Source organism: Peromyscus leucopus, chromosome 1 (assembly GCF_004664715.2).
Source record: "Peromyscus leucopus breed LL Stock chromosome 1, UCI_PerLeu_2.1, whole genome shotgun sequence".
Taxonomy (NCBI): domain Eukaryota; kingdom Metazoa; phylum Chordata; class Mammalia; order Rodentia; family Cricetidae; genus Peromyscus; species Peromyscus leucopus.
In genome coordinates, this window is record NC_051063.1 from 112,065,360 (window position 1) to 112,093,272 (window position 27,913).

The window sequence follows — 27,913 nt, forward strand, 5'->3', positions numbered from 1 at the left end:
TCTTGGCAATGAATCATTTATTAAACTGGTATTTATTGCACTATAATATTGTCAAAGATTGTTCTCAAATTTGAGACACATCACTGGAAAAATATCCAAAACACCTAATCTGAAAGTCACAGAACTGTGGAACGTAAGGGTCCAGCTTCTCAGGTGTCCACACTAACGGCCCAAGGATTGATGACTGTGATCTCCTGAACGTCTCAGAGACCCAGGGGAAGAGGAACTGGAGTAGAGCTCCTGAGCTGCTTCTGAACCTGGAGAGCAGATGGGGGTGCTATACGCTTAAGAAATAAGAATAATGTAACATAACTGTGACCCCAGAAACTGTTATTCTGGAACTAAATTAGTCCATTTTAACAAAGCCCTTAAAGTTCACAAAGCAACATTATTTTTAACCGTGCTGTGAGACAAGGCTGAGTCATCATATGCAGAGGAGATCAGAAGTTTTTGGTAAAGAAAAGTAATAAATCTAAATTTAGGGACATTCTCTCACAGAAGAAAGATAAATTCTTCTGTAACTTTGATTAGTTTATCTTTTGACGCCTTTAGTTGTTGGCTTAATAGAGAAGTCAAGGTAATGATAAATGATTTTGATTTTCGATTCAAGTGATTTTTCTCCCTGTATAAAGGAAAGGCAGTGCAAACTTTTGGCAAGCCTTTCTCTTTCTTATAGAATGAAGGAAAGCATAGAGAGCAAGTTATAATACCAATGATGGGTAATAATACACGCAGTCCCATGTGAGAGATTGGACATTATGGAGTCTGCTAGATAAACGCTAGAAATGTATTACCAATAGCCGGCTGCGTTGACTCACTGCTTTACAATTCAGTAGCTTTCCAAGAGTGTCATGTCAGGTCCAAGATTGTCACCATCAATACCAACAGCGGAATTACACGTCATACCCTCATTCAGTGATTCATCACTCAGTTATGCTATACAGCAAGCCCAGAAACACCTGACGGCACCAACAGCATATACAGATTTAATTGCTGTTGCAATTTGCATTCATGAGCATGAACAAATTAGAAGGTATCAAATCATGGCACTGAAGAAACAGGAACCCATTCAGCAGCACATCTTCCAATCTGAAACCTGTTTTGAAATTGGCTAAGTAAAGGCATTTACACCTCCATTTGAATTGGAGATTTGCAGTAACACATGCATATCAGAATGGAAAGGAAGAAGAGGGAGAGGAAAGGAAAGCTCTGAGGTGAGACCAGGGGAAAGAAAAGATAAAGGTAAAAGAATGCATTGTCATGAATCTGAGATCAACATTAATATAAGATGATAAACGACAACTCGGCTTGCTTCCCAAGCAGGCCTTTCCTAAGTTTCTTGAAGATACAAAAATGGTTTGTGAAACTTTTCATCTGTTGCTATTCTCACTTATCATACTAAAAATGTCTACAAAATCCTAAGCCTTGGTCTAGCCAAGGGTAGTTCCAGAAAGGAAAAGGTGCGTCTTGTTATGAAGGACTGTGCTCTGTCTGGAACCCTGCTCTGTAGTAAGTCCGCATTCCACAGTATTTTGGTCATATCTGCTCTGTTTTCCCATGCTACTCAAAATGTCTTACAACTAATCTTTTTTATTTTAACGCCATCATCCATTGTATTTTTCCCCATTTTTTTTTTCAGACTTTGATTTACTTAAAGGGCAGGAAAGGTGTTTGAAAGAATAGGAGAAAGTTTAGAAATTTCAAGGAGAATATGAAAGAAAAAGGATTCTCATGTCCAAACCCATCCTAGAAAAGGTGGTAATGAAGCGCTGAAAAAGACTGCTGATTCATGGATTTCCCCCATTTTCTTTTTATTTCTAGGTAATACATCTAAGGGTATCAATATCAATGTAGTAAAACGTTTGGTCTGTGAAATACCATAATCATTAGCACCAAAAGGAGTCATGGAGCTGTATATGTTATTAGACAATAATTTTTACTGTTGGTCATGAGAAGAGTTTTTGTTTTTACATCCCAAAGGTTTTGAAAGTGCTTGTGGACAAAAGAAATAACACTTTTCAAAATCTCCATGGGGTTGTCAATAAGTACCACAGAGACAGAACTGGGCCTTTCCAGTTTTGGTTTACCTGGTAGACAAGAAAACCATGGGCACCAGATTACCACTGAAGCCTAGAGAACAGCCCCACATGCACCCGCTGACACACAGGAGGGATTCCTACAGTACACGATCCCCTGCACTGTGTTCAGGAATGCATTTTTACTTGCTTTTTAAAAAACAAAAGCAACATGCTCTGCAGATCATGGAGCGCTTAGTGCAATTTTCTCCTTGCTCCAATGCCAGACTGCAAAAGGCTGAAACCATTATGTGTTCTGCTAATGCTGGCCTGCAGTCGAGGCCCTTGGCCTGCATGCTTTGTAAGCTCTGGAGCCTACAGGAGTCAGAAGGTCCAAGAGCAGGAGCCATAGTCATTGCCAGATTCCCTAGCAACATACGGCCCACCAAGGCAACTACTGATTCCCTTTGATTCTCTTTGCCTCAGCCTTTAGTTGAAATTACAACAAGTCAAATAGCTGATGCTTTTCCCCTCTCCGGGTAAGGGTGAAGATACATTGTTCACCAGTGTATTCTGTCTTGCTTCACTGATGAGTCGGCATGCTAAGTCAAGGAAGAGTTTCTCCACATTATCAGATTCCTTGGCTGAAGTCTCCAGGTAATACATGTCCTGAGCCTCTGAGAATTCCTCTGCCCTCTGTTGGGAGACCTCTCTCCTTTCAGCCAGGTCAATCTTGTTGCCTGTAACAATGGTAAATTAGAGAAAGAAGAGTCACTTGACTTTGTTTAGGCTGGGAAGCATCGAGATTCAATTCCAGAGCTGAAATCAATGGCCAGATTAAACAGATAGACAGGTAAAGCAAAGCAAATGTGACCATGATCACAGGAATGTTTACTGGTGCCATTTGTAATGACAAAGACTGGAAACACCCCCAAACTGCTTGTATAAAGAGCAATGCAGGCTCACAAGTATTCAACCTAGTAAAGAAAACAAGCCAATGAGGAATAGTCTATATAATGTCATGAATCAAGAATACCAGCAAAGAAAGCAAAGCAGAAAAAGTATTATCTGCAACTGCTTAAATGAAAACTTTAAAAATAACCTTTCGCTTATTTTTTAAGAAAATAATAAACCAAGATTGTAATTTAAAAGACAGTGGTTGCAGCCCAGGTAGTGGTGGCACACGTCTTTAATCCAAGCACTCAGGAGACAGAAGCAAGAGGAGCTCTGTGAGTTCGAGGTCAGCCTGGTCTACAAAGTGAGTTCCAAGGCAACCAGAGCTATTACACTGAGAAACTGTGTCTTGAAAAAACAAAATAAGACAATGATTGCCCAGAAAGACAACAGCAGAGCACAGGAGGGGCAGAGAGCAGACCTCTCTGAGCACACTCTGCTTTACAGATTGGACTTTAGAAGCTGACATTTGACAGCGTTAAACAACGCAACTGTGTAATTAGTACAAAATTAACATTTAAAAGCAATCTGTAAACATTAAACATGTTTGTCATATAGTGGCACAGGTAGAGACAACTATTTCAAGGAAACTGAAAACATGATTTAACCCTGCATCCTTAGGTGTATACACTAAGGACAAAAAGGAATTTAAGGGCAAAGTCTTGAACTCATTCAGTAATCATCTTGCAATGGCAGAGCTGGGGTTGGGATTAGGAGGCTGTTACATGTGTATTAAGGGATAAAACAAGTCATTAATTATGCTAATGTCACTTGGAACTGGTATTTTTGACATGAGAAGGATGAAATACAGGCATGAGATTAATGATATTAAGTAAAAATTTTACAGTTTTAAATTATAGATCTAAGTATCTGCATGAATAATTCATGGTATGTTTTATCTTTTAAAAGTTTTCTACTCCTTTTTCTAGGTCAGGTGACAAAAGTCAACTATGCTACCTTATGGTGATATTGTACTCCCCAAAATATTGTGAACCCTAATAAACTTATCTGGGGTCAGAGAACAGAACAGCCACTAGATATAGAGGCCAGAAAATGGTGGCACACACACCTCTAATCCTAGCATTCCAGAGGCAGAGATCCATGAGGATCTCTGTGAGTTCAAAGCCACACTAGAAACAGCCATTTATGGTAACTCATGCCTTTAATCCCAGGAAGTGGTGGCAGAAAACAGAAGGTATAAAAGGTATGAGGACCAGGAACTAGAGCTGGTTAAGCTTTTAGGCTTTTGAGCAGCAGTTCAGCTGAGATCCACTCGGATGAGGACACAGTCCAGTCTGAGGAAACAGGATCAGCTGAGGAATTGCAAGGTGAGAAAGCTGTGACTTGCTCTGCTTCTCTGATCTCCCAGCATTCACCCCAATACCTGGCTTCAGGTTTGATTTTATTAATAAGGCCTTCTAACAATGTGTGCTACACTACCTGGTAACATTGCTTAAATGAGATAATTTATAAATTACTCTGCGTATGAATTATAAATACATAGTAGAATGCCATAACATTGGAAATTCCTGACTGCTGATTCTCCATGATACCTAATGCCAACCTGCCAGCAAGCCAGGTGAACTGTCATGTGTCTTTCTCGGTGAATGTGATTTCATGTGTGGCTTAAGACTGTCCTGTGAGTCGGAACACAACTTGTTGAACCTACTAAGACAACACAATTCATCATATCCATGTATACATGTCAACTTTCAATAGGAAACAGTTTAGAGATGACCTGCATGTAAGGACAACCCAACATTGAGCTGGGGTTCCTAATTATAAACTTCCCATTAGAAAGAAATGCCAACTCCTAAAGACATGGTCACTTCTAGGTCTGGGGCATGAAATGATGTGCCTGAGACTTTGCCATGGCAGAGAGCAGGGAAATTGTCCAAAGGTTCCTGAAATGTCAAAGGGCTTTGGGAGCTCATCTGAAGAGGCTTCTTCCCGTGTCAATGATGGAACAATGGGGACAGGGGTGGTAACTGCATAGGATATGCTGAATGTACACTTCAGTTCAGAAGTCCACAGCATATTAAAGATACAAATGAATTTCAGTGGTTCTATTTGGAAGATCCTAGGAAACCAACTCATTACATTGGAAACCACTAAACAAAGGAAATAAAAGGCTAGTCATGGTGATTCACGTAATTAATCCTGGCACTTGTGAGGCAGTGGCAAGCAATGTCTGTGAGTTTGAGGCCAGCCTGGTGAGTTAGTCCTGGGACATGAAGCATTTGAATGCCCTCAGTTCCGAGCTGTCCTTGTATTCCACAGGAAACCCTTGAGAACTTGGGTCAAAGCATTACTGTTGGGCATTTTAAATAAGGAAAATAAAGGAAGACTTGAAGGGAGATAGGAAGAAGGATCAGCTCCCCCCCCCCCATATGTGGATATTAGTTGTTAAGTCAATAACCAAGATACAATTTATAGAACCACAGAGGTTAGATATAGAGTAAGGGACTAGAGGGGACAAAACGATCTTGTTAGGAAAAAGAAATAGAGCCAGGCAGTAGTGGCACACACCTTTAATCCCAGCACTCGAGAGGCAGAGGCAGGCGGATCTCTGTGAGTTCGAGGCTAGTCTGGTCTACAGAGTGAGATCCAGGACAGGCACCAAAACTACACAGAGAAACCCTGTCTCAAAAAAATGAAAAAAAAAAAAAAGGAAAAAGAAATAAAGTAGATAGTTATGGATGGATGGGATGGAATGGGAGGATCAATTAGTGGGAGGGAAGAAGGGGATGAGGGAAGGAACAAAGGGAGAGACAGATAAAATTAAGGGCCAATTGAAAGATAGTATGGAAAACTAATACAGTATAAGCTTCCTAAAATATATACATATATGAAGGCAAACTAAATGACATCACTGGCCATCCCTTATCACTGAATGAAGCTCCCAGTACTGGAAATGCATTACATCTAATTGAGTTGTTGGCCAAAGGGAACCCATAGGAATCCGCAAACAACCTAGACTTTTGCCAAGATTAGGTTGCTCTCCACAAACTAACAAGGTTCCATTGCTGAAGACAACACCTACACAGCTCATTGAGCATAGAGAAGTTGAGCTGGTGCCTACATTGAGCCTACCCCTACATTCTAGCATCTTTGGCACAGAAAGGTACTCTGTACACTACCAAAAGAGAAATGTAAACACCAAGCCAGCCACAACCCTTTGATCTACAATGCTGTCTTGCCCACAAGATATGCTAGGGCAATAGTGGCACAAAGCTTGTGGAAGCAACCAACCAATATCTGATTTGACTTAAGGCCCATCCTGCGACATGGAATCCACACCCAACACTCCTTGGGTGACCAAGAACCAGAGACTGGACAGCCCAGGGAGGGACCTAGGGTAACACAAAACTCTACCATTCTTTGAAGGAAAAAAAAAACCTAGCAATAAAATGACTCCTAATGCTTTTTGCTACACTCAATGATCAGATCAGTGCCTTGGTCAGCTATCATCAGAGAAGCTTCCTCCTACAGCGATAGGAACAAATACAGAGACCACAGTCAGACATTATGCAGAGAGTGAGAGACCGTGGAACACTCAGCCCTAAATGGTATGTCTCCAACAAATCCCTCCCCTCAGGCCTCAGGGGGACCCTGTGAAAAAGGGAGTGGAAAGAGTGCCAAAGCCAGAGGACATTAAAAAAAACAATGTCCTCTAAATCAGCATGATCGAAGCACATGAGAATTCACAGAGACTGGGGCAGCATGCACAGGGTCTGCACAGATCTGTGTGTGTGTGTGTATGTGTGTGTGTGTGTGTGTGTGTGTGTGTGTGTGTGTGTGTGTGTGTGTACAAACATGCATTTGAAGACCAAAGGTCTAACTTGTTCCTCACCTTGGTTTGGTTTTTGTTTTTTTTTGCTACAGTCTCTCAGTAAGACCTAGGACTGCATGGTTAGGCTAGGCTGGCTGGCCACTGATGCCCAAGGGTCCTCCTGTCTCTGCCTTCTCTGCAATTACAAGCAAGGACCACTGCACCCAGGTTTTTACATGGCTACTAAGGATCTAACTCCAGTACTCATGGCTGTGTAGCAAGTACTTGACCAACTCAGTTATCCCCCAGGCCCCTGTAACTCCATTTTTAATGAGTGCATTTGTCACCATAGGAAACCAAGAGTTATTTTCTGGTTTCTCCCCATTAAATGGCCCCCACCTCCTACAAGACAAACTACAGCATTTCCCGTAGTGGATTCTGAAACACAGGAGGGAGGTCTTAAGTCAGCATAAAGTAAGAAGAGAAAAATTCACCAAAGTATACATTTTAAAAGAAAAACTGCTTCAATATGAATTCTTCATCAACTTGAAAGATTTATTTTACACCAGCAATACCCACCATCTTGTTAACTCTTTCATCCAAATTGACAGGAAAATCAGCAATATTTTTGTTTTAATTTTCTAAATTATCACCATGGGACAGAACTTACTTTATGTCCTCCTCAGTTGTATAACTGAATGTTGGTTATATAACTCAGATAACTAGATAGTATGTTCTTGGAAGGTACCAGCACATAAGCATTACATGACCATAAATTCTCTGATGCATCCGAATCACTCTCCTTCCTCACCAGCCCTTACTTACCCACTAACACAGTGATGACCTTATTGCTGGCATACTGTTCTATCTCTCGCAACCACTCGGGAAGGCAACGGAAGGACTCCTCACAGGTGATGTCATAGGTGAGGATCAAGGCATTGGCGCTGCGGTAATAACTTTGGGTGATTGAACGAAATCTCTCTTGACCCGCAGTGTCCCAGATCTGTAACTGGAGAGGCATAAGACAGGGATCAGCTTGGAAGAGCAGAACACAAACGGCATGGCCTTGCTATAGCTCAGAAACGGGAACATCACCCAAACAATTTCATGGTTGTTTTCTGCCCTGAAAACACTTCTTTCTTTTCACAGTGAAGTGTTTCTGGTTTGGGGAAGGGGCTTATTCTCTTTCCTGTTTTTGTTTGTTTGTTATTTAAGACTTTTTTAATCTTAAAAAAACCTTATTGTACATTTATTATATTCCAAGCTCTATTCTATTCATTTTTTATGTAATAACTTAATCTTCACAATGATCCTATAAGGTAGGTACTGTTATAATACAACACTTCCCTCATCAGGAAACTAAAGTACAGAGAGATCTATAACTTGCTCAATATCTCACAGACAATTTAGCACTCACTATGGACTCTGTGTTCTTGCCAACAGGCTGGACACACACACACACACACACACACACACACACACACACACACACACTGCAATAGAGAGCAGGGGTCATTGGCATTTCAGTCAGCAACCAAGAGAAAGAAAGCACAACCTCCCCAAGTTTTGCAGTTTAAAATTCTAATGAACAGCTGGGCGGTGGTGGCACACACCTCTGATCTCAGTGCTTGGGAGGTAGAGGCAGGCAGATCTCTGTGAGTTCGAGGCCAACCTGGTCTACAAAGTGAGTTCCAGGAGAGGCTCCAAAGCTACACAGAGAACCCCTGTCTTGAAAACAAAATTCTCATGAACACATCAAGACATCCCCACTGTTAATGGAAACAGGAGTGGTGCTATTACACTCCTGCCCCTCCACCCCACACTAAGCCCTATGACCTTAGTCACTTTTGGACTCCACTTGTGTTAAAATAGGGTTTGATAAATCATCTACTGTTTCTAAAGATCACAAGCTCAATAAGAAAGAAGGAAAAATACTTCCCAAATCTCTTCCCCCAACCTCTCTGAGCAGATCACACCACAAATGGGAGACAGAATAGAGTGTTTGGGGAGATAAGGACATCACCATCAGCTTCCCTCCTAACTATAAATCCACAGGTCACAGGTAAGTTAACCTCTTTACTATTTCCTCAGGTAAGGCCTTCTAGAACCTTCTGCCACCAGTCTCCCTTCCAATACTTCCAATCATCCCTCACCCCCCACAGCAATCGACATATCTTAACCACGTACTTGAAATAGTTTGTTTAATGCCTGTCTGGCCTACTCGATCTAAAGATTCATAACAGGAGGAGGCAGGGCCTTGTTGTCCTCACCAAATACAGTACGCCTAGGACAAAAAGCAGATGCTGACATTTTGAACTGGCCATCTCAATTGTTCCTTACCCCTTCCCAGTGAGGTAGGCAAGCTTAATAAAAAAAACTGTTTCTTCCACCCAAGTAACCACAAAGCTGGGAATCAGAGTCCAGGTCTTCTATTCCCACCCTGTTGCTTTTGCCACTGCAAGCTCATTTAAATGTACATTTGCATCCAGCAGGCACTTGGTGTCACCCTGGCCCCACAGCAGTTTTGCTGAAGACACTGAGCAGTAAGCGGTAGCTCCTGCCACGAGCCAGCACACACATTCGCCTTTGACTTGAAGTTGCAGCAGCTCTTTGATGATATAAACTAAAGTCTGTGTGTGCTAAATGCAAACGTACACATGACAGTTTGTGCTGGAACAAAAGCTATTTCTCTTCTCTGCCTCAAAGTAGGGCCGTGGTCCTCTTCTGCCTGGATGTGCCTTAGAACAGCAGGCTATTGTTTTAAAGTCCCATTCAGCCTCTAAAACCCTTTTAACTGGATTAAGACACCGTCAATCGTTAGAAAGCGCTGTATGACTGGAACATCTTGGGAACCACTTTAAGCATCAAAATATTTTCTAAAATTGTGATTGTATGACCTTGCCGAGATATATGCCACCTTCTCATAAAGGACTGCCTGTGTCTAGCCTGGCAGTTGATTATTAAGGATGCTTATATTCCATCATCTATCACTCAAATTAGTTTCATCACCTTTCTCTATAACCCACTGTCTCTTTTCATCCTTTGCAGAGCACTAAGTATAAGATGACTAAAACAAATCCCTGATCTAAGAGATCATCGTAAGAGCCCAACTCCACCACTGATCAGCAATGTCCTCTCAAAGAGGAGCCAAAGAACAGTGTCTCCCAATGTTGGTCTCCCATGTGTCAAGGTGTCACCCACATTGCCGTCATGGGTTTCCTTGCCCACTCTCACCCAGAGCACAGGGCTGCTGCACTGCTCACCTGTTCTCTTACTGCACTGCTATCGCCTGCCCCTCTCATCAGTTTCCTAGGCTGTCCTCTTAAGTAGATCAGTTCTTTGAGGACCAAGGTCATCTCTTTGACTTCGTATCTTTGTTTCCTTCCTAACACAGTATGTAGTGGGCACAGATGAATAATGGTTAACGAGATGAACATAGGATTGTGAAATCACAAAGGAGGAATTGATTAGCTATTCTTAGATTAGTGGGGTTTGAAAGATCAGAGACAAACTGTTATCAGGGCCAGATATCAGTAAGTTCCAAAAGTCAGTGATGCTTCACCTACCATGCTCCTCTGCACAATGCATCTACTATAACACAAGATGGATGGACAGATCACCAAAAGAATGAACATTTAAACCTATGCTCATGAATCTCCTATCTGTGTAACCTATGTGTGATTGGAGATAAAACAACCTCTTATATCAAGTGGTAGTGGTACAAGCCTTTAGTACCAGCATTCAAGAGGGAGAGGCAAGTAGATCTCTGTGAGCTCAAGGCCAGCTTGTTCTACAGAGCGAGATCCAGGACAGCCAAGGCTACACAGAGAATCCCTATCTAGGGAGGGAAAAAACAACAACAACTCTTCTAATCAATGTAAGGTTAAAAAGTAGGCTGATCTTACATTTTTATTTATTACTCATTGATTTGTGATACACTGAAAAATCAGTGGGTAAGATTAGATATCATCATTCTACATCTTTTTTCCTTATGCATAATTTTTCTTTTTTCTTTTTATATCTCATTCTACATGTTGCTTTATAAATAAATCATAGGCAGCTTGAACTGGATTGGCCAACTCCCATTTCTTATTAAATAGTATCAGTCTAAAGAGGTGTTAATGGCAGCAATTGAGCTGTAAATATAAAGATAAGTACGTCGAAAGCCCTGCTCTTGGGAGCCTGTGGTCTTGTGATGGAATCTAATGAAAAAAAAAAGATGGAATTTTAGCCATGTAATAAGCACTTAAAAATGAGGTCAGGGATAGCAAAATGGCTCAGTGAGGAAGGGCCAAGTTTGATCCCCATACCCCACAAGGTAGAAAGAGAGAACTCTTACAAGTTGTTCTTTGGCCTTCACATGCATGCTTTGTGCTCATGTATACACACACACACACACACACACACACACACACACACACACTCAGAGACACAAGTAAATGAAAATAAATATTTAAAAATTGAAGCCATTGTTTTCAAAATAGAATAAATGGAATGCTAAGCTTGGAATTTATGGACGGAAAGGAGCCTGTAACCATGGGACCGTTCCTTATCTTCCCTTGTTCTTGGCCCAAGCTTGGTCCATGGCAGGCACTAACATTTCAGGTCAAACAAATGACCTCACAAGTACATATGCAAATGGGAACTCATATCTAGGAGGGAACCACACGAAAAGGTGGTTTTCCTTTCCTGATTCCTTAGGTTGGCAACTACCTCCTCTAGAATTAAAAAAAAAAAAAACCTACAAAAGGCTCTTCCTGTCAATATCTCTTCACCCTGCTCCTACCTCCTTCCTGTCCCTATACCCTCACTCCTTCTCTTCATTTCAAATAGTTTTTCTGACCTTCTGGTTGGCATTTATGTAGACTTTACACCCACTATCCCAGCTTTCTGTTCACCATTATACTTGGTATGGATGTCTCTATGGTAAGGAACCATTTCAAAGAGTCAGGACATAAGGAGATAAAGAAGGTTCCTGTCTCTCATCAAGAATCTCCTATCAGCCCTTGTTTGTGATGGTATTTAAGAACTGCTGAAAGAATGCCAGGGAGCTTCTCATACCCTTCCCAAGACACTCATAAGATGTGAAGTAACAATCGATTGGGAGAAGAATGCAAATAACACAAACTGAAGTGGGATGCTTAGGCTGAGACTTAGCTACAACTCCAGTACCACTACATCATGCTGCAGATGACTGGGATCTTTCCAGGGGATTTGACTCTGAAGATCTGATCAAGAAGTTTCAGTAACTGAATGATAGTGCTAAACATCAGTATCCTTACCTCCTACCATGTGATTTAGTTTCACTTCACATTTTTAAAATGGTTTTATTTTTAACTATGAGAGAGTATGTGTATGTGTGTGTATGTGTGTGTGTGTGTGTGTGTGTGTGTGTGTGTGTGTGTGTGCGTGTGTGTAGGCACATGTGAAGGTGAGTATGGATGCCTGTGAGTGTAGGCTAGAAGAAAGTATCAGACAGTTGTGAGCAGCCTTACATGGGCTCTGGAAACCAAGCTCAGTCCTATACAAGAGCAGTATGCACTCTCCTCTAAGCCTTCTCTCAGCTTTTCACTTCCTATTTCTTTCCATCACCTCCTTTTCTTGCTGCAAGGTGATGAGCCTATTGTGCCTTCGTTCCCCTCTTATCCCACAGGAGACCCCATGGAGTTAGGAGAGTCTAGGTTAGCAAGTGAGGTTGAGATCCTGCTTGTTTCCCTACCGATATAGCCATAACTAAGTAAATCAATTAATTAAGTAACCGCTGGAGCTTGTATAATAAGGACAATACCATCTACTTCCCAGAGATCATACCAAGAGTTAAACTAACAATGGTAACATATGTAAGAGCATCGATCAGAGACACTGACTTACAATACATACTCAATGAACATACTACCTCCTGTTTCTGGACACACTATACTCCTTCTAAGTACCAGCCATCTAGAAGCCACCAAGTGGAAGACAGAGTAGAGGTCAAAGGTCCTTTCTTGGACCTCTAGAGTTCAAAAACAAAGGTAGAGTGGGAGAAAGGATCATTTTAATAAGTAATTCATGTGACTGAATTACCTACACTACCTACAATGAAATGTGGGGATCAGGAAACATTGTCAAATAGAGCTTTTATTTAGAAGGGAAACATTATTGGTCCAACTTTGAAATCCAAAGAGAAATTCCTACTTTGTTTTCACTTCTGACATGACAGGAAAATGCATTTTCCCCACTGTCTTCGGATAAACATATCATTAATCTGTGAATTTTTTTCTTTCTTTTGAGACAGGTTCTCATGTAACCTAGGCTGGTCCCCAACCTGCTATGTTAAGGATGACATTGAATTTGCAATCACTTCACCTGACTCCTAGGTGGGATTACAGGTATGCACTACCACACCTAGTTTTATGTGGTGCTGGTAGTTTAATCCAGAGCTTCCTGCAAGCTAGGCAAGTGCTCAGCCAGCTGAGCTCCACCCCACTGGATCATTTCCAGTGTGGATGTGAGTGAAGCGATTTAATAAATGTTATGAAAAAACGAATGGTGGGGGAGGGCTGGAGAGATGGCTCAGTGGTTACGGGCATTGTCTGCTCTTCCAGAGGTCCTGAGTTCAATTCCCAACAACTACATGGTGGCTCACAACAATCCATAATGAGATCTGGTGCCCTCTTCTGGCCTGCAGGCATATATGCAGGCAGAACACTATATATATATATATATATATATATATATATATATATATATATATATATATATATGATTAAATAAATCTTCAAAAACAAAAACAAAAAAGGATTGTACTTCATCCCCTAAACTCTTAGAGAATACATCAAAGGTTTACTATAAATTTAGCTTCTTACCTTTACTTTTTCACCATTTATCTCCACTGTCTTAATCATAAAATCAACTCCAATTGTGGCTCCTTGACCTGGGGGGAAAAGACCCTAAGGAAGAAATAATGGCAAGTAACATTTCAGCACATCTTCCAGTTAAGTGCATTCTCCTCACTCCCCACCCCATCCTAATAAGACCGTTTAGAAATTCGTCTCCGCCATCCTTTGACCGAGGTGACTGGCAGAGAGAGTGCTCTGCTTAGTGTCGTGTCTGGAGGGGAAGAGGGAAGGGAAAGGAAAATAGAGAGACTCTGACAGGAACAAACCCAGAAAGAATGACCGGGCAGGAGGCTGGCTGTAAAGGAGAGAATCTTGAAGGTGCAGGCACGAGTGCTGCTTTCAAAACAGAAAACTCACACAAGGGTAAGACTGGGGTGGAATGAGTCACCAGAATGACATCAGGACTGTCAGGATGGGGAAAGAAAAGGTAAGATTGGTTAAAACAAAGAGGGAAGGAAAGTGTGCGGAGCTCTGCTACAGAATGAGAATGAGTGAAAGACACGAAGCTTCTGAGTTCTCCTGGGCCTCAGGACAGTCACCAGCCTGAGGTACAGTGTGCCACACACACAAGTACACACAGTCCAGACAGACACACACAAGTACACACAGTCCAGACGGACACACACACAAGTACACACAGTCCAGATGGACACACACACAAGTACACACAGTCCAGATGGACACACACACAAGTACACACAGTCCAGACAGACACACACACAAATACACACAATCCAGACACACACACAAGTACACACAGTCCAGATGGACACACACACAAGTACACACAGTCCAGACAGACACACACACAAGTGCACACAGTCCAGATGGACACACACACAAGTACACACAGTCCAGATGGACACACACATAAGTACACACAGTCCAGATGGACACACACATAAGTACACACAGTCCAGATGGACACACACACAAGTACACACAGTCCAGATGGACACACACACAAGTACACACAGTCCAGACAGACACACACACAAATACACACAATCCAGACAGACACACACACAAGTACACACAGTCCAGACGGACACACACACAAGTACACACAGTCCAGATGGACACACACACAAGTACACACAGTCCAGATGGACACACACATAAGTACACACAGTCCAGATGGGCACATACACACACAAGTACACACAGTCCAGAGAAAGACACACACACACAAGTACACAGAGTCCAGAGAGACACACACACACAAGTACACACAGTCCAGAGAGACACACACACAAGTACACACAGTTCAGAGAGACACACACACAAGTACACACAGTCCAGACACACACACACACACACACACACAAGTACACACAGTCCAGAGACACACACACACAAGTACACACATGGACACACACACAATTGCACACAGTCCAGATGGGCACACACACACAATGACACAGTCCTGATGGACACACACACAATTACACACAGCCCAGATGGACACACACACAATTACACACAGCCCAGATGGACACACACAATTACACACAATCCAGATGGACACACACACAATTACACAGTCCAGATGGACACACACACAATGACACACAGTCCAGAAGGACACACACACTATGACACACAGTCCAGATGGACACACACACACAATGACACAGTCCAGATGAACACACTCACAATTACACACAGTCCAGATGGACACACACACACAATTACACACAGTCCAGACAGACACACACACAATGACACACAGTCCAGATGGACACATACGCACAATGACACAGTCCAGATGAACACACTCACAATTACACACAGTCCAGATGGACACACACATACAATTACACACAGTCCATGTGGACACACACATAATGACACAGTCCAGACAGCAGAGTGGAAGCAGCATCAGAAGAGGAGGTGCCAGGCAACCCTAGACAACCCACTCCCCCTCTCTAGACATCAAAATCATTGAGTCTGAAGTTGCTCTAAGCATGAAATAGGAGAAAATTGCTTGACCTTAACCTGGAAACATAACAGTTTCGAGATAATAGGGACATTAGCAAGACCACATGTATACTGCAACTTACTTTTTCATATTTCCTGTAAGCTTAGGGAGAGGGTTGGGGCAGCAAGGACTTCCACCAAGAAAAAAATATCTTTACCTAGTCTCCTCCCTCTTCAAAGTGCAGAATGCCAGGAATAAAGCAAAATGGACTTTATTAGCTCTTGCAGCTAAGACTGGGACATCTTTAATTAAATCCATACCCTAACAAGAGAGTTCCTTAATTAAACTTTGAACTCAGAACACTGAGCTTCAAACCAAAAGCAAAAGCATGTCTGAAAATGATAAAAATATAAACATTCATAACTTTATTTACAAATATTGAATAGATTTTCCTGTTTGGCTTGGCTCAGACAGAAGGCTGCCAAGCTTCAGGTTTATAGCTGTTTGCAGACTAACAAATGCCAAAAAAATAAAAAATAAATAAATAAATAAATAAAATAAAACAAATCTTTCCCAAGCCCCCCCCACTGTTCCCCAAACCTTCCTATCTTAAAACCAGCTAAATCCAATTCAACTGCTTACTAAATAATAAATACATATATAATACTGACTATGAAATATGAACTTTAGGGAAAACTGAAAGGATAGAGAGATAAAAAGTAGACAGAAAAGAAAACATGTTTTTTGGCAGAATTACTGGTCAAAAAGAAAAGCACTTCCATTTTTAATGGCAGGGTTTATCTTGTGATTTTCAGGAGAGTGGTCCCAGAGGTTAGAGAACTATGGAGAGATCATTGGGCCAAAGAGCAGGAGACCAGTGTCCCAGCTTTGCCATCGATATGCCTCAACATCATGAGCATGTCACTGGGTCCCTCGGGATCTGTATGAGAGGACTGGATTGAATCATCTCTACATGACCTTTCAGTTAAAAAACACTGTCAAGCAAACTCTAATAAAGCACTAAGGAACAAATCTTTCTATATGGAAAATGTGTGGGTGTGTCCTCCTTACAGAAGCAAGAAAAGTTGCTACGGTTAGGTGGATGTAAAACCAGCTGGAGTTTCCAGTATCTCTCTGATAGTTGACTGAACTCCAGATGCTGGTTGGCTTTTTACTTTTGATTTTGTCAGACCAAGACTTAGAGAACACACGGGTTCCTGTCTGTGGTCATTCAGCAAGGGAAAAACCTTGACATTCCAGCAACTGTGAGCCCTCAAGTTGTTGAGGTTGCCCAGTGTGCCCCTCCAGTTTTCCACAGACTCACAGACTGCCGTGAAAGGGGGCCTGGAGCTCACGGGCCCGTGGTATGCAGTGGGGAGGCCTGGCCAGGGAAGCTGGGCATCGGGATCCAGACTAGCACTTGGGTCGAAAACCTTGAGTCGTACTCTTTCCACAACACCAGGTCATCTTAAGCCTTCAAAGAGCTCATCTCAATGCTCCCAAGGTGCCTGTCACCAAAACAGGCTCTATGCATGATCCAGAAAAGGGCATCACTTGGATTTTTCAGCGGGAAACAAAATCAACTTTAGAGTGATTTTTCACTTTAATTTCCATATAAAAACAAGTATGTAAGCTTGGCCAGTGATTCTCCAGGAGCCAGCCCTGGAGTGGACTTGCACTAAGATCCTATGAGAAAGAATCAAATCAGAAAGCATATTGGGTTCGTTCAAGTTCATCACTGCCCTCAGCTCGTTCCTACCTAAGAGACCCAAGCAGATTGGTTATAAACCAAAAGAGCTCACTTTGTTTTTTGGATGAGAATGGACATAGGCCAGAAAGTTGAGGTTTAATCTGTATTGGGGCTTTTTAAAAATGAATTATTTGGTCTTGGTTTAGTGCCCAGATTAATTTGTTTCCACCTCTAGATGATTATGAACAGGTCTATTTTATAAGCCAAATCTATTTTTGATACTGCGCCCTGAAAACAAAACCACCTGGCCCTTTTTGTCTGAGGAAGCAAGACGAGGTGTGGGAGAAGCCCTCAGCACCGTGCTCCCTCAGGCAATTTAGAAAACCTTTGGCTATAAACTTGAAGGAGCTTTTAAAGGGTGCCTTAAGACCCTGCAGCCCAGGCGTCAGTACTGGGCCCAATCACCCATCCAGCAGATGGTCACTGTTAAGACGGGGCAGACAAACCAACCCAATGGATTCCAGATTCCCTTACCTGAGTGAATCTTCGAACTAGGCACGTCTTTCCCACTCCAGCGTTGCCAATTAAAACAATTTTGAACAGGAAATCATAATCTTCCATACTCATTTACACGGCTGCAAACGAACACAGGCGACAGTGAGAAGGGCCAGGCAGACGTCCCCGGAGCTCAGGCTGCACCAGCCCCTGCTCTCCACAAACAACAGGTCTGACTCATTTGAAGAGCAGCTTAAGGCTCCCCTCTGGTGACGTTGCCAGCGAAAGAGGAACATAGGTGTTTGGTCACAGATGGACTTCATTCTCCCCAGCTACCTCGTGCTGCACCAAGTAAATGACACACATGCCCTTTCACCTGGTAACCTTTATTCCTCCAAGCTGTCAGGTCAGAGGTCTTCAAGAGATAAACTGTGTTTTCTTTTTGTGTGGAAAGCCAGGCTAGCCAGGAGGGCAGACAAGTAGGGAGAGAGGAGAGCCATCCAGAGATTAAGACAGTTGATAGGCTGGGTATGAAGAAAATGATGGCTGCCAGGAGACCAAATGAAAGGAGGAAATTATAAAAGGCCTTCACTCTCATGCAAGTCCTAGGTTCTTGGGGATCATACCAGTGGGTGATCATCTTGCCTTTCCTTGACTGTCCCGTTTCTCTCTCTCTCCTACCAACCACACTGGTGCTAAATGGCCTCCAATGGTACCTGTTTTCTAATTGCAACAAACCGTGGGATGTCCTCTCCTCTACTGGGGATGTCTTCCTGAATTTTCCTTCAAGCCCAGGGCAAGCCTCTTATTTTCTCTGAATCTTTCACTGGCCTTCCTCAAATAGGTGATAAAAATAAAGTGATGACTTTTTAACATTCCTCCATGTCAGACCTTCACTTACTATACATATTTATTTGTTCAAAAGTCTGCCTCATCCTCAAGGAAAGGGACAATATCTTGCAGCTCTATTTCCTTGCCCTAGAACAGAGTTACACTTAGTAAATGTCTACTTTGTAGACAGAAAAAGTTCATTAAAAGGCATATTGTTTAGCTGTAGGCATTTGCTTCTCCAATTGTGCTAAGAAGAATATTGCCACTGTATAACTTAGAGGATCATCAAGATTAAAAACAAACAAGCAAACAAAAGAAAACAAAAAGCAAAACAAAAAGCTTCCCCTAGACCTCGGTATCCTCCAAGGCCCGTTCTTATGAAGCCAATCATAATCTGAGTGCGTCCTGGGCCTTTCCACTACCACCTGGAGCCATCTGCCCTAAGACCAACACGAGAAAGTGTAAATAACAACTAGAAAGTAAGAAACAAGCTCATGCTCCGGAGGCCGAGGCTAGAGGAACTTTGAGTTTGAAGCCAAACTAGGCTACATAAGGAGACCGTATCTCAAACAACAAACAAACAAAATGGTTAAGGAATAATTCTAGCTAACTGCTGAAGATCATTGTGTCTTAAGTAGAACAGGACAAGAGTTCTCTCTCTCTCTCTCTCTCTCTCTCTCTCTCTCTCTCTCTCTCTCTCTCTCTCTCGGAGAAGAAGAAGAAGAAGAAGAAGAAGAAGAAGAAGAAGAAGAAGAAGAAGAAGAAGAAGAAGAAGAAGAAGAAGAAGAAGAAGAAGAAAACATCAAATCCTGAAGAGAAGTGTTCTTAGGAGGTTGAGGGAAGCATCAGGCTTACTCCTCCTAGGAGACCTAAATGTCAGTGACAAAGGATGGCAGGTGGAGAACCCAACGTGCTGAACCTCTCAGTGAGGTGATTTGTGGTCGGTTTCAACAGTCCTTGGAAGATGACTGACAAACAGACATGCAGCAGATGCTCACAGGGCTCTGCCTCATATCACTGGAACTGCGAAGGAAGAACACTTCCCTGTGCGGCATCTGAGCCCATCAACAGTGGCTCCACCGCCTATATGCCTGGCACTATACTTGACCCTTTACGTATATTTCTTCATTTTCAATAGTCCATGGGGCTAATATTGATTAATATTGTATGTAATTTGAACAAACTGAGGTTCAGAGAAACCAAGGTTAGCTCCAAATTCTAACAGCCAGATTTCAAGGCATTAGTGCTCAAAGACACTCTAACTGTAAAAACCAAAGAGACCAAGGTCACCTTCTGGCTGTTGTATTTTCTCAATCTGTGTCGTTGGACAAATGATTTGTCTTCCCCATTGACAAAATGGAGCTCAGAGCCCCTATCTCACTGAATTATGATGGCTAACGAAATCAGAAGTCTTGAGGACAGTACTTGGTGTTGGTAAAGCAAACTCCTTAAGATCATTCACAAGTTTCCCATCATCTACTTTCTGTCTCTATTTCTAGCGTCACATCTCACCACCTCCTTACAACCCTCACAAGGTGCAGTTTTCCCCCAGAGTCCAAAATACTACAGCTCTGCTTTTCTCCTCAAACCTTTCTGCCTAGAACAAGAGCTCATAGCCTCCCATCACCTCCCCCAACCCAGCTAACTTTCACTTCTGCTTCAGATCTCAGCTGAAGCATCACATCCTTTCGCGTGTTTTCCTGACCTGAGGGGGGGGGGCGGCTGGGCCCCTCTGATTTCTACTTTCCTAACGCCTTCTTCCCCTTAGACAACATCAGGCATCATAATTTTACTCCACTGTGTCTATCTGTCTACACTGCCCCACCACCGCTCAGCATCTCAATGCTGCTCACACACCGGAACTCACAACATGCACATACTGTGTCTGTCATCACGATCCTGTCATCAACACCATCATCACCATCTTCTCCACCATTTCCACTATCTCACAATATCAATGACTTAATCTCACAAGGGTCCTAGGAGGCACTGTGGACGTTTTAACTTGTCAGATAAAGATATGGAGGCACAAGAAAAGTTAAGTGAGAAAAATACCATGAAGTACCCCTAGATTTGGTTTTATATTCAGCTGAAACTTGGTAATTATATTGTCAGTGATTTAAAATATTCCTTTGTAGGGGGAGGGGCTGGGAGGAGAGGAGGGAGGGGAAATCGCAGTTGGGATGTGAAATAAGTAAATAAACTAAAAAAAAAAATTCCTTTATCTCCTTCATCTACTGTTCCTGGTGAGACATGTTAATGAATTTTTAAGACAAATATAGTACTTCTTTGTGAATACTTTTTTCTCTAAAAACATTCAAGAATGTCATTTTTCTTTGATGGTCCATAGTATAGCAGATTTAATGTATTCTTAGTTTTGAATTTTTTTAATAAAATAGGTGTGCAAATAATAAAAAAGAAAGCACTGAGCTCGTACAGTTCATAACTAAAGGAGCTGAGAGTCTAAGTCAACCTTGGCTCAGCTGCCCAGTAGTGACTTTCACAAGGTCTGGTGAATAGGAGAGTTCAAGAAAGATGGGATGAGCTGAACAAAGCAGGATGGGCACTTTACACACGACTCTTCCCTTTCTACCCCCCTCTAGTTTCAAATTCAAACCCTTTCTTATTGTATCATGCTACCTAAAGCAGAATCAACGCTAAGCTCTTGATAAATCCTAGGGAGATGGTATACCAGTTAAAAACCTGCCATTCCAACTGAAAGGAAAGCACCACACTGGTGAGCCTAGAACTTGGGAGGTGAAGGCAGGAAGACTCAAGTTCAAGGCCAACCTGGTCCACATTGTGAATTCCAGGCTGGCTAGCCAGAGCTACAAACAGAGACTCTGTCTCAAAAATAAAATTAAAAAGTGAAAAGAAACCTCAGTACTGAGCACAAGATAGCAGGGAGACCTGAAGCTGTGCAGGCCAGGACTCGTCCCTTTCATAAGTCAGAAACTGGAATCGTGGGTCTGGGCTGCATCCTTTTCCTGTGCATAGGTGATTTGATACATTTTTATTTCTAATTTTTGCCAGATGTCTAAGAAACAAAGCAAGAAATCCAGAAAAAGGGGGGAGGGCAAATACAGAGATCTCAGAAAACAGGCTCTTAAAGAAGGTTATCAGTGCCCAAATTATACCTTTGATATGAAGGAAAGAGAGAGGCCCAATTACAATCAGCCTGGGATTGCATGATTACCACCTGGACCAAACTACAAAAGTTAAGATACTCTTTCTATACAAAATTAACTTTAATGCTTTTGTGTATATATGTTTTAATACAGAGTCTCACATATGATGATTATATGATCTACCACTGAGCCACATTCCCACCATGAACATTTTGTTAAATGAAACTCGGTGGCAAACAAGTTTGGTCTTTATAGCTGCAGGCTTTGTGTAGTTAAGACAGGACCATGCACTCCAGGTTACATACTGAGGTGACTGTTCCACTTCTAAGAGAAAACACACTACATCTCTAGGGAAGTCCTTCTGTTTGGGCCATAATGTAAATAGCCCAGGTTTTGTCAATCACTGTGATGAGACAGTATCCCAAGAGGAGGAACCTCAGAAAGATTAACCGAGTTCTAGAGTGACGATAACAGTCACACCTTGTCTACAGAGCAAGTGTGTTACAAGATGTGCTACTGAACAAGCATATTATAGGATTGTCCATTCTGCTAACAACAGTAATAATAGCTGGTGCTTGAGGCTTATTGTGTCCTGGACCTTCTCCTACATGTATTTACTCACAGGATCCTCAAAACAACGCTATGATGTAGGTACTGTTATCACCCAAGGGCCACTGTGACTCAAATCAGAATACTGCCACCTCCTGTCTTGTGATTAACAATGTCACTGTCTGAAGTTCAAGACTTTGTGCCCTTTGAACACAGTGGTCCAGAAAGCCCTTGCCACTAAAGCATCAAATCCCTACTGATAGGTCTACACACTGATTCCAGGCCATCCGCTGCTGTTCACTATGGCCCCCACCCCCAGCACACTCTCTTTGGGAGCTAGACTTAGATCCCCCCAAACACCACTCCCATAACTCATTTGACATTCACCCATATAAGTAAGTACCAGGCAGAGGGGGCCGGGAAATAAATAGGAACACTGAGGTGAACTAGTGAAATCCCAAATACTATAATTACCACAGTAATTCTAAACAAATGGATATGTCTCATCCAGGCAATGAAGTTGAGAGTTGTATAAAGTTTCCTAATCCAGAAAATTGAGATGATACTGAATTCCCTATCAAGTTGCAGAGTAGTAAGTAAAACATGGGAATGTGTCCCTTTGAATATATAATCATTGAATGTGTTTGTGTTAATTCTTCTGACAAGTGCAGACACTACAGACAAAAAGGGAAAGGAACTTATCTATAATCCTTTGCTTCTGGGTACAACAAGTTTATATCTTTATATACACTTTTCTAATCTTTTAATTTACATAGCCTTATGTCTATGTGATGTTTTATTGTCAAATTGTGGATTTAAAAAGCAATGGTATCACAATGTTATAGAAAGGTCTTTGTTGCTGTTTATTTTTCCATCTGAACTCATGGTCTGCCGATGGAGATGGCCACCATGAGAGATGAGAGATGCTCAACACTCGTTCAGTATCATGTGTACTCAAGACCAGAGACAGTGTGTGTTCAAGTGGCCTCAGAGCGACACCACTGAGAAACAGTCAGTGGTGTCACCCAACCTAGGAGCTTTAAATACACTGGTATAATTTTTAAAAACAACAGTAAACAGTCAACATTGTTTAACCCTAGATTTAGCAAACATGACATGAGCTGGGAATTCTTTCCTCATATCAGCCTTCTAACCTCCCCTGCCCCTGGGGTACCAGGAGACATTAGGATGGTCAGTGCTGTTTACAGAATTTGAAATCAGGACTGCCAGGTAGGGTTGCCAGATATGAGAAAAGAGAATGCAGCAGAGAGCCAAGATAGAACTTAAATTTCAATTTCAGATATTAAGAAATATGTTTTATTATTTTCACAAATATAATCTAATGTAAGCCTCCCAACAAATATTGTATGAGACACATGCGAAAACTTTTTGTATGTGGTGACAAGAACGGCACTCAGGGCCCTGCACATCCCAAGAGGAGCTACTTATGTATATGAATATAAGTGTGGCTCAAATGTTATATGGGACATACTTACACTAAAAATGTTGTTTTTCTGAACCTCAAAAGTGACTCAGTATCCTTTATTTTACTACCCAGGAAAGTGTGAATGGGCAGGTCATACTAGAAACAAGCCTGTAGGTACAACATTCCCACCCAGAAGCTGAGGAAGAGATGGCTAGGGCATGATAAACCCGAGATCTCTGGCAGATCCAAAAGGACCAAATACAGAATAATGAAGGTAACGAGTAGAATTTCAAGACAGCATGACTAGGCTGGAGTTCTTTAGAAGCAGGAGGAGATTCTAGCAGAGATCAAACTGGTAGCCAGGCTCTGCAGGTAAGGCCCTCTCTCCTCGACAGCTCCTGAGCAGTGAGGCTGTTCCTCCAACCCCAGCCCTCCAGTGTCAGCCTGGCGAAGGCTGTGCAGGTCCATCACCCTGCTGTCCTTAAGGACAAGGTCAGTGCTTCAACAACTCCCTCTTCCTTGCGTGACCTGCTACTGTGTTCGATGACTATACATTAAACTGAAAGCTTTTGATCCATCTTTCACTCTAACAAGGTTCTGTCCCAGGGAGCTCATTATTGCTTAATTACGAGGCTGCAATTACTAACCATTACCATAATCAGTGCTGCAATCTTGCTTGCTTTACATCAGATGCTAATTTTGTATTATTGCAAGTTAATTATTCTCCTCAGCCAAAGATGTCAGACACCTACCTGTGCTGGGCTACTCCTCTTGCATCAGGATATAAATCCCAACATTTTGTTATGTGGCCCTTTACAGGTTATGAAATATTTTAACATGTGACCTAACAGGGACATCTGTCATCCTCATGATCTAGACTGCATCGTTCATCAGGTTAGGAAACCAGAGGTTAGATAATGGTGTGAGTCACAAGGTAACTACTTCAGTCCTGGAGACTTTGTTTTACCAAAATACAGTATGTTTTCTCAGGTTTCTGGGAATTTAGATCATGATCTTAACACACTGGGTCAGTTTTCTGTATTTTTCCATACAGAATTTTATTTAATCTTTTCAACAGCCCATTAGATAGGTATTATTATTCCCAATATAAAGATAGGAAATCGAAGCTCCAAGAGGTTAATCTGTTAAAAATCATAGAGCTGGGAGATGGCTCAGTGGTTAAGATTACTTTCTGCTCTTCAAGACAACAAAGGTAGATTCTCAGAACCTACCTGCTGGGATGGCAGATCAGGGGAGGCTGAACACAGACAACACAGAACACACAATCAACTGCCTATAATTCTAGTTCCAGGGATCCGATGCCCACTTCTGGCCCTTGCAGGCACCTGCTCATAACTGGCATACCTACACACACACACACACACACACACACACACACACACACACACACATGCGCGCGCAAATTTTTAAAAATCTTAAAACCATATAGCTAATGAGTAAAAGGGCACCTACATTCAACCCAGGCCTTAGCTGTGCATGGTGGTGCATTCTGGTCCCAGCACTCTAAAGACTAGCCAGACGGATGGTTACAAGTCTGAAGCCAGGGTGGTCTACATATTATATTTGTGAGAGTAGTTATATAAACAAACTAAAAGTCCATTTGCACAGAAATGGTTATATAAAGCATGACAACCAGACATCAATGGACCAAATAGCTTCAGACATCTTTCTGTAAAATTTATTAAATGAAGCAAGGTGAGGAAGGGAGAATGGTACATGGAAAAGGGGTAGGGGGTACAGTTCTACATCTGTATATGCCATAAAATATTTTTGGACTGTTATGAAATAAACTGGCAACAGCAGTTGGCCCTGGAGCGGCTGTGAGAGTTAGCTTTCTCTAGACAAGAACATAACCGCCAACTCTTGAATTATACCCTCTTCTCTTCACAAGGAAAAGCAAGACAGTTTTCCTAATACAATGAGAGATGATCCTTTAAAATATCTGCCTGGAGGCTGGGATTATAGCTCCATCGGTGGAGTGCTTGCCTACGCTCAGGAAGGCCTGAGTTCAATCCCTGTCATGGCTAATCTTGGTTGTCAACCTGACTGCATAGAATCAACTAAAATACAAGCTGCTGGGCACTCCTGGAAGGATTTTCTTGATCAGAAGCAGGAAGACCCACCCTCAATGTGGACAGCACCTTCTGGTGGCAGCTGAGTTAAAAGGATAGGAAAGAAGCGTTGCTCTGTGCCTGCTTGCCCTCACTCACTCTTGCTGGCAAGTTCATCTACTCTGATGGCTCAGCACCTCTTCACTGTTATTAGAACCTACTTCTTGGGACTCCAACATCACTGAAGATCAACAGCTCTCCAGGAATCCTCCAGGCCTTCGGTGCCACACTGGCATTGCTGATATATCCAGCTAATGGACTAAGCAACCACCAGACTCCCAGTCTACCAGTTCAGCCTTAGTAGGACTACCTGGATCACATCCTGTAAGCCAATCTAATAAATCCCCTTTAGATAGATAGATAGATAGATAGATAGATAGATAGATAGATAGATAGATAGATAAGGCTGGACAGATGTCTCAGGGGTTAAAAGCACTAGATGCTCTTTCCAAAGGACTGGGGTTCAATTCCCAGCACCCATATGGTGTCTCCCAACCATCCATAACTTCAGTTCTAGGAGATCCTATACCCTATTTAACCTTCCAAGGGCACTGGGCACACATATGGTGCTGTTCCTTTACAGTACCTTGACTAACATAGTCCCCCCGCAACTGCATAAAACTTGTAATCACAACACTTAAGAGGTGGGAGCATGAATATCAGAAGTTCAAGATCATCCTCAGCTAGGGTGACAATCAGCTGGGGGATACATAATACACTTTCACCCAAAATGGGGCAGAAGTAACAAGACGGCTCAGCTTGTCACCATGCCTGAGGACCAGAGTTTGATCTCCAGGACCCACAGGGTAGAAGGAGAAAACAAACTCTACAAGATGTCCTCTGGAATCTCACACACGCGCACACATACACAAACATGTAACAGAAATTTGAAAAAGAACCTGAGAAATGGTTTGGTAAGACTGTTGGTTGTGCAAGCCTGAGGACCCAAGTTCATACAAGCACGAGTGTAAAAAGCCACACCTGCCACTCATGCCTGAAACCAGGCACTATGAGGTAGAGACAGGAGGATCCTCCCTGGGGCTTAAGGTCACCAGACTAGCTTCCAGGACAGTGAGAGACTCTGTCTAGAAGGAAAAGGCTGGTGGCCCCATGTCCCTCTCTAACCTCCACACGTGCAAACACGGGCATGTCTTCCTTTGTCCGCCCTACTCTATCCTTTCATGTGACTGGGCTGTAAGGAGGAAATAAATATATCCCACCTCATCTCTGGAGGTGCCCTTTCCAGCTCGTAGGATGCATCACAGCTGTCCCTGTAAAACTGTGCTGAGTGAGGTACAGCAGCCTCTAAAAGAAAGATTTGAGTTTTTTAGCTAACATCTCTCAAAAGCCAGCATCTACTATAAGAAGCCAAGGCCAGGCCGGGCGGTGGTGGCGGCACACGCCTTTAATCCCAGCACTCGGGAGGCAGAGGCAGGCGGATCTTTGTGAGTTCGAGGCCAGCCTGGGCTACCAAGTGAGTTCCAGGAAAGGCACAAAGCTACACAGAGAAACCCTGTCTCGAAAAACCAAAAAAAAAAAAAAAGCCAAGGCCAGGATCAAACAAGTTTTTTGACACTAAGAAGAGCAAAGCGCTCACACGTTTATACAGTTTAGGGGTTAATCTGGCTACACTCTGCCATGGCATCCACACAAAGAGGCTGGGGGAGCCAGTCATGTCTCTCCGTTTTCTAAAGACAGTACTGGAAAGCAAGGAATGAATCTCCTCGGGCCAGGCTGCACCTAAGTGATGTCATAATGTTCCCAACTCTAAACCAGAGCTACTCACCTACAAAAAAAAGCTATCCAAGTGTAAATCCCTACCAGGCAAGGCAGGGGCATCTACCAGGGCTGCCTGGTGTGGGTCCATGCTATAGATTTGAAGTGGGATGAGGAGAGTTCTAATGCAGACCTCAGAATACAGGCCTGGGGATGTAGCTCAGAAGACAGAGTGCTTACCTGGCACACACCAAAGGAAACCTGGGTTTGATACTCAGTAGCACATAAAACAGGGCATGTGGCGCTCACATCTGTAATCCCAGGACGTAAGAGATGAAGACAGAAGAATCCAAAGTTCAAAAGCAATGTCTTATACATAGCAAGTTTGAGGCCAGCAGAGATT

General features: G+C 42.5%; 1 protein-coding gene across 3 annotated transcripts in view; it reads right to left on the bottom strand.

Moving 5' to 3' along the window:
- Rab30 (RAB30, member RAS oncogene family) overlaps positions 1 to 27,913 on the bottom strand; it is a 92,066-nt gene continuing 64,153 nt past the window's right edge. For 2 of the 3 annotated variants that reach the window (XM_028873466.2, XM_028873467.2), the window contains exons 2-5: positions 17,768 to 17,868; positions 13,590 to 13,673; positions 7,567 to 7,750; positions 1 to 2,755 (exon numbers count right to left, since the gene is read on the bottom strand). In XM_028873466.2, coding sequence (XP_028729299.1) covers positions 2,505 to 2,755; positions 7,567 to 7,750; positions 13,590 to 13,673; positions 17,768 to 17,860 — 612 coding nt within the window. In that variant the 5' untranslated portion in view covers positions 17,861 to 17,868 and the 3' untranslated portion in view covers positions 1 to 2,504. Of the gene's footprint in view, positions 2,756 to 7,566; positions 7,751 to 13,589; positions 13,674 to 17,767; positions 19,208 to 27,913 lie in introns of those variants that run through there. The other variant, XM_037197411.1, reaches the window with a different exon arrangement.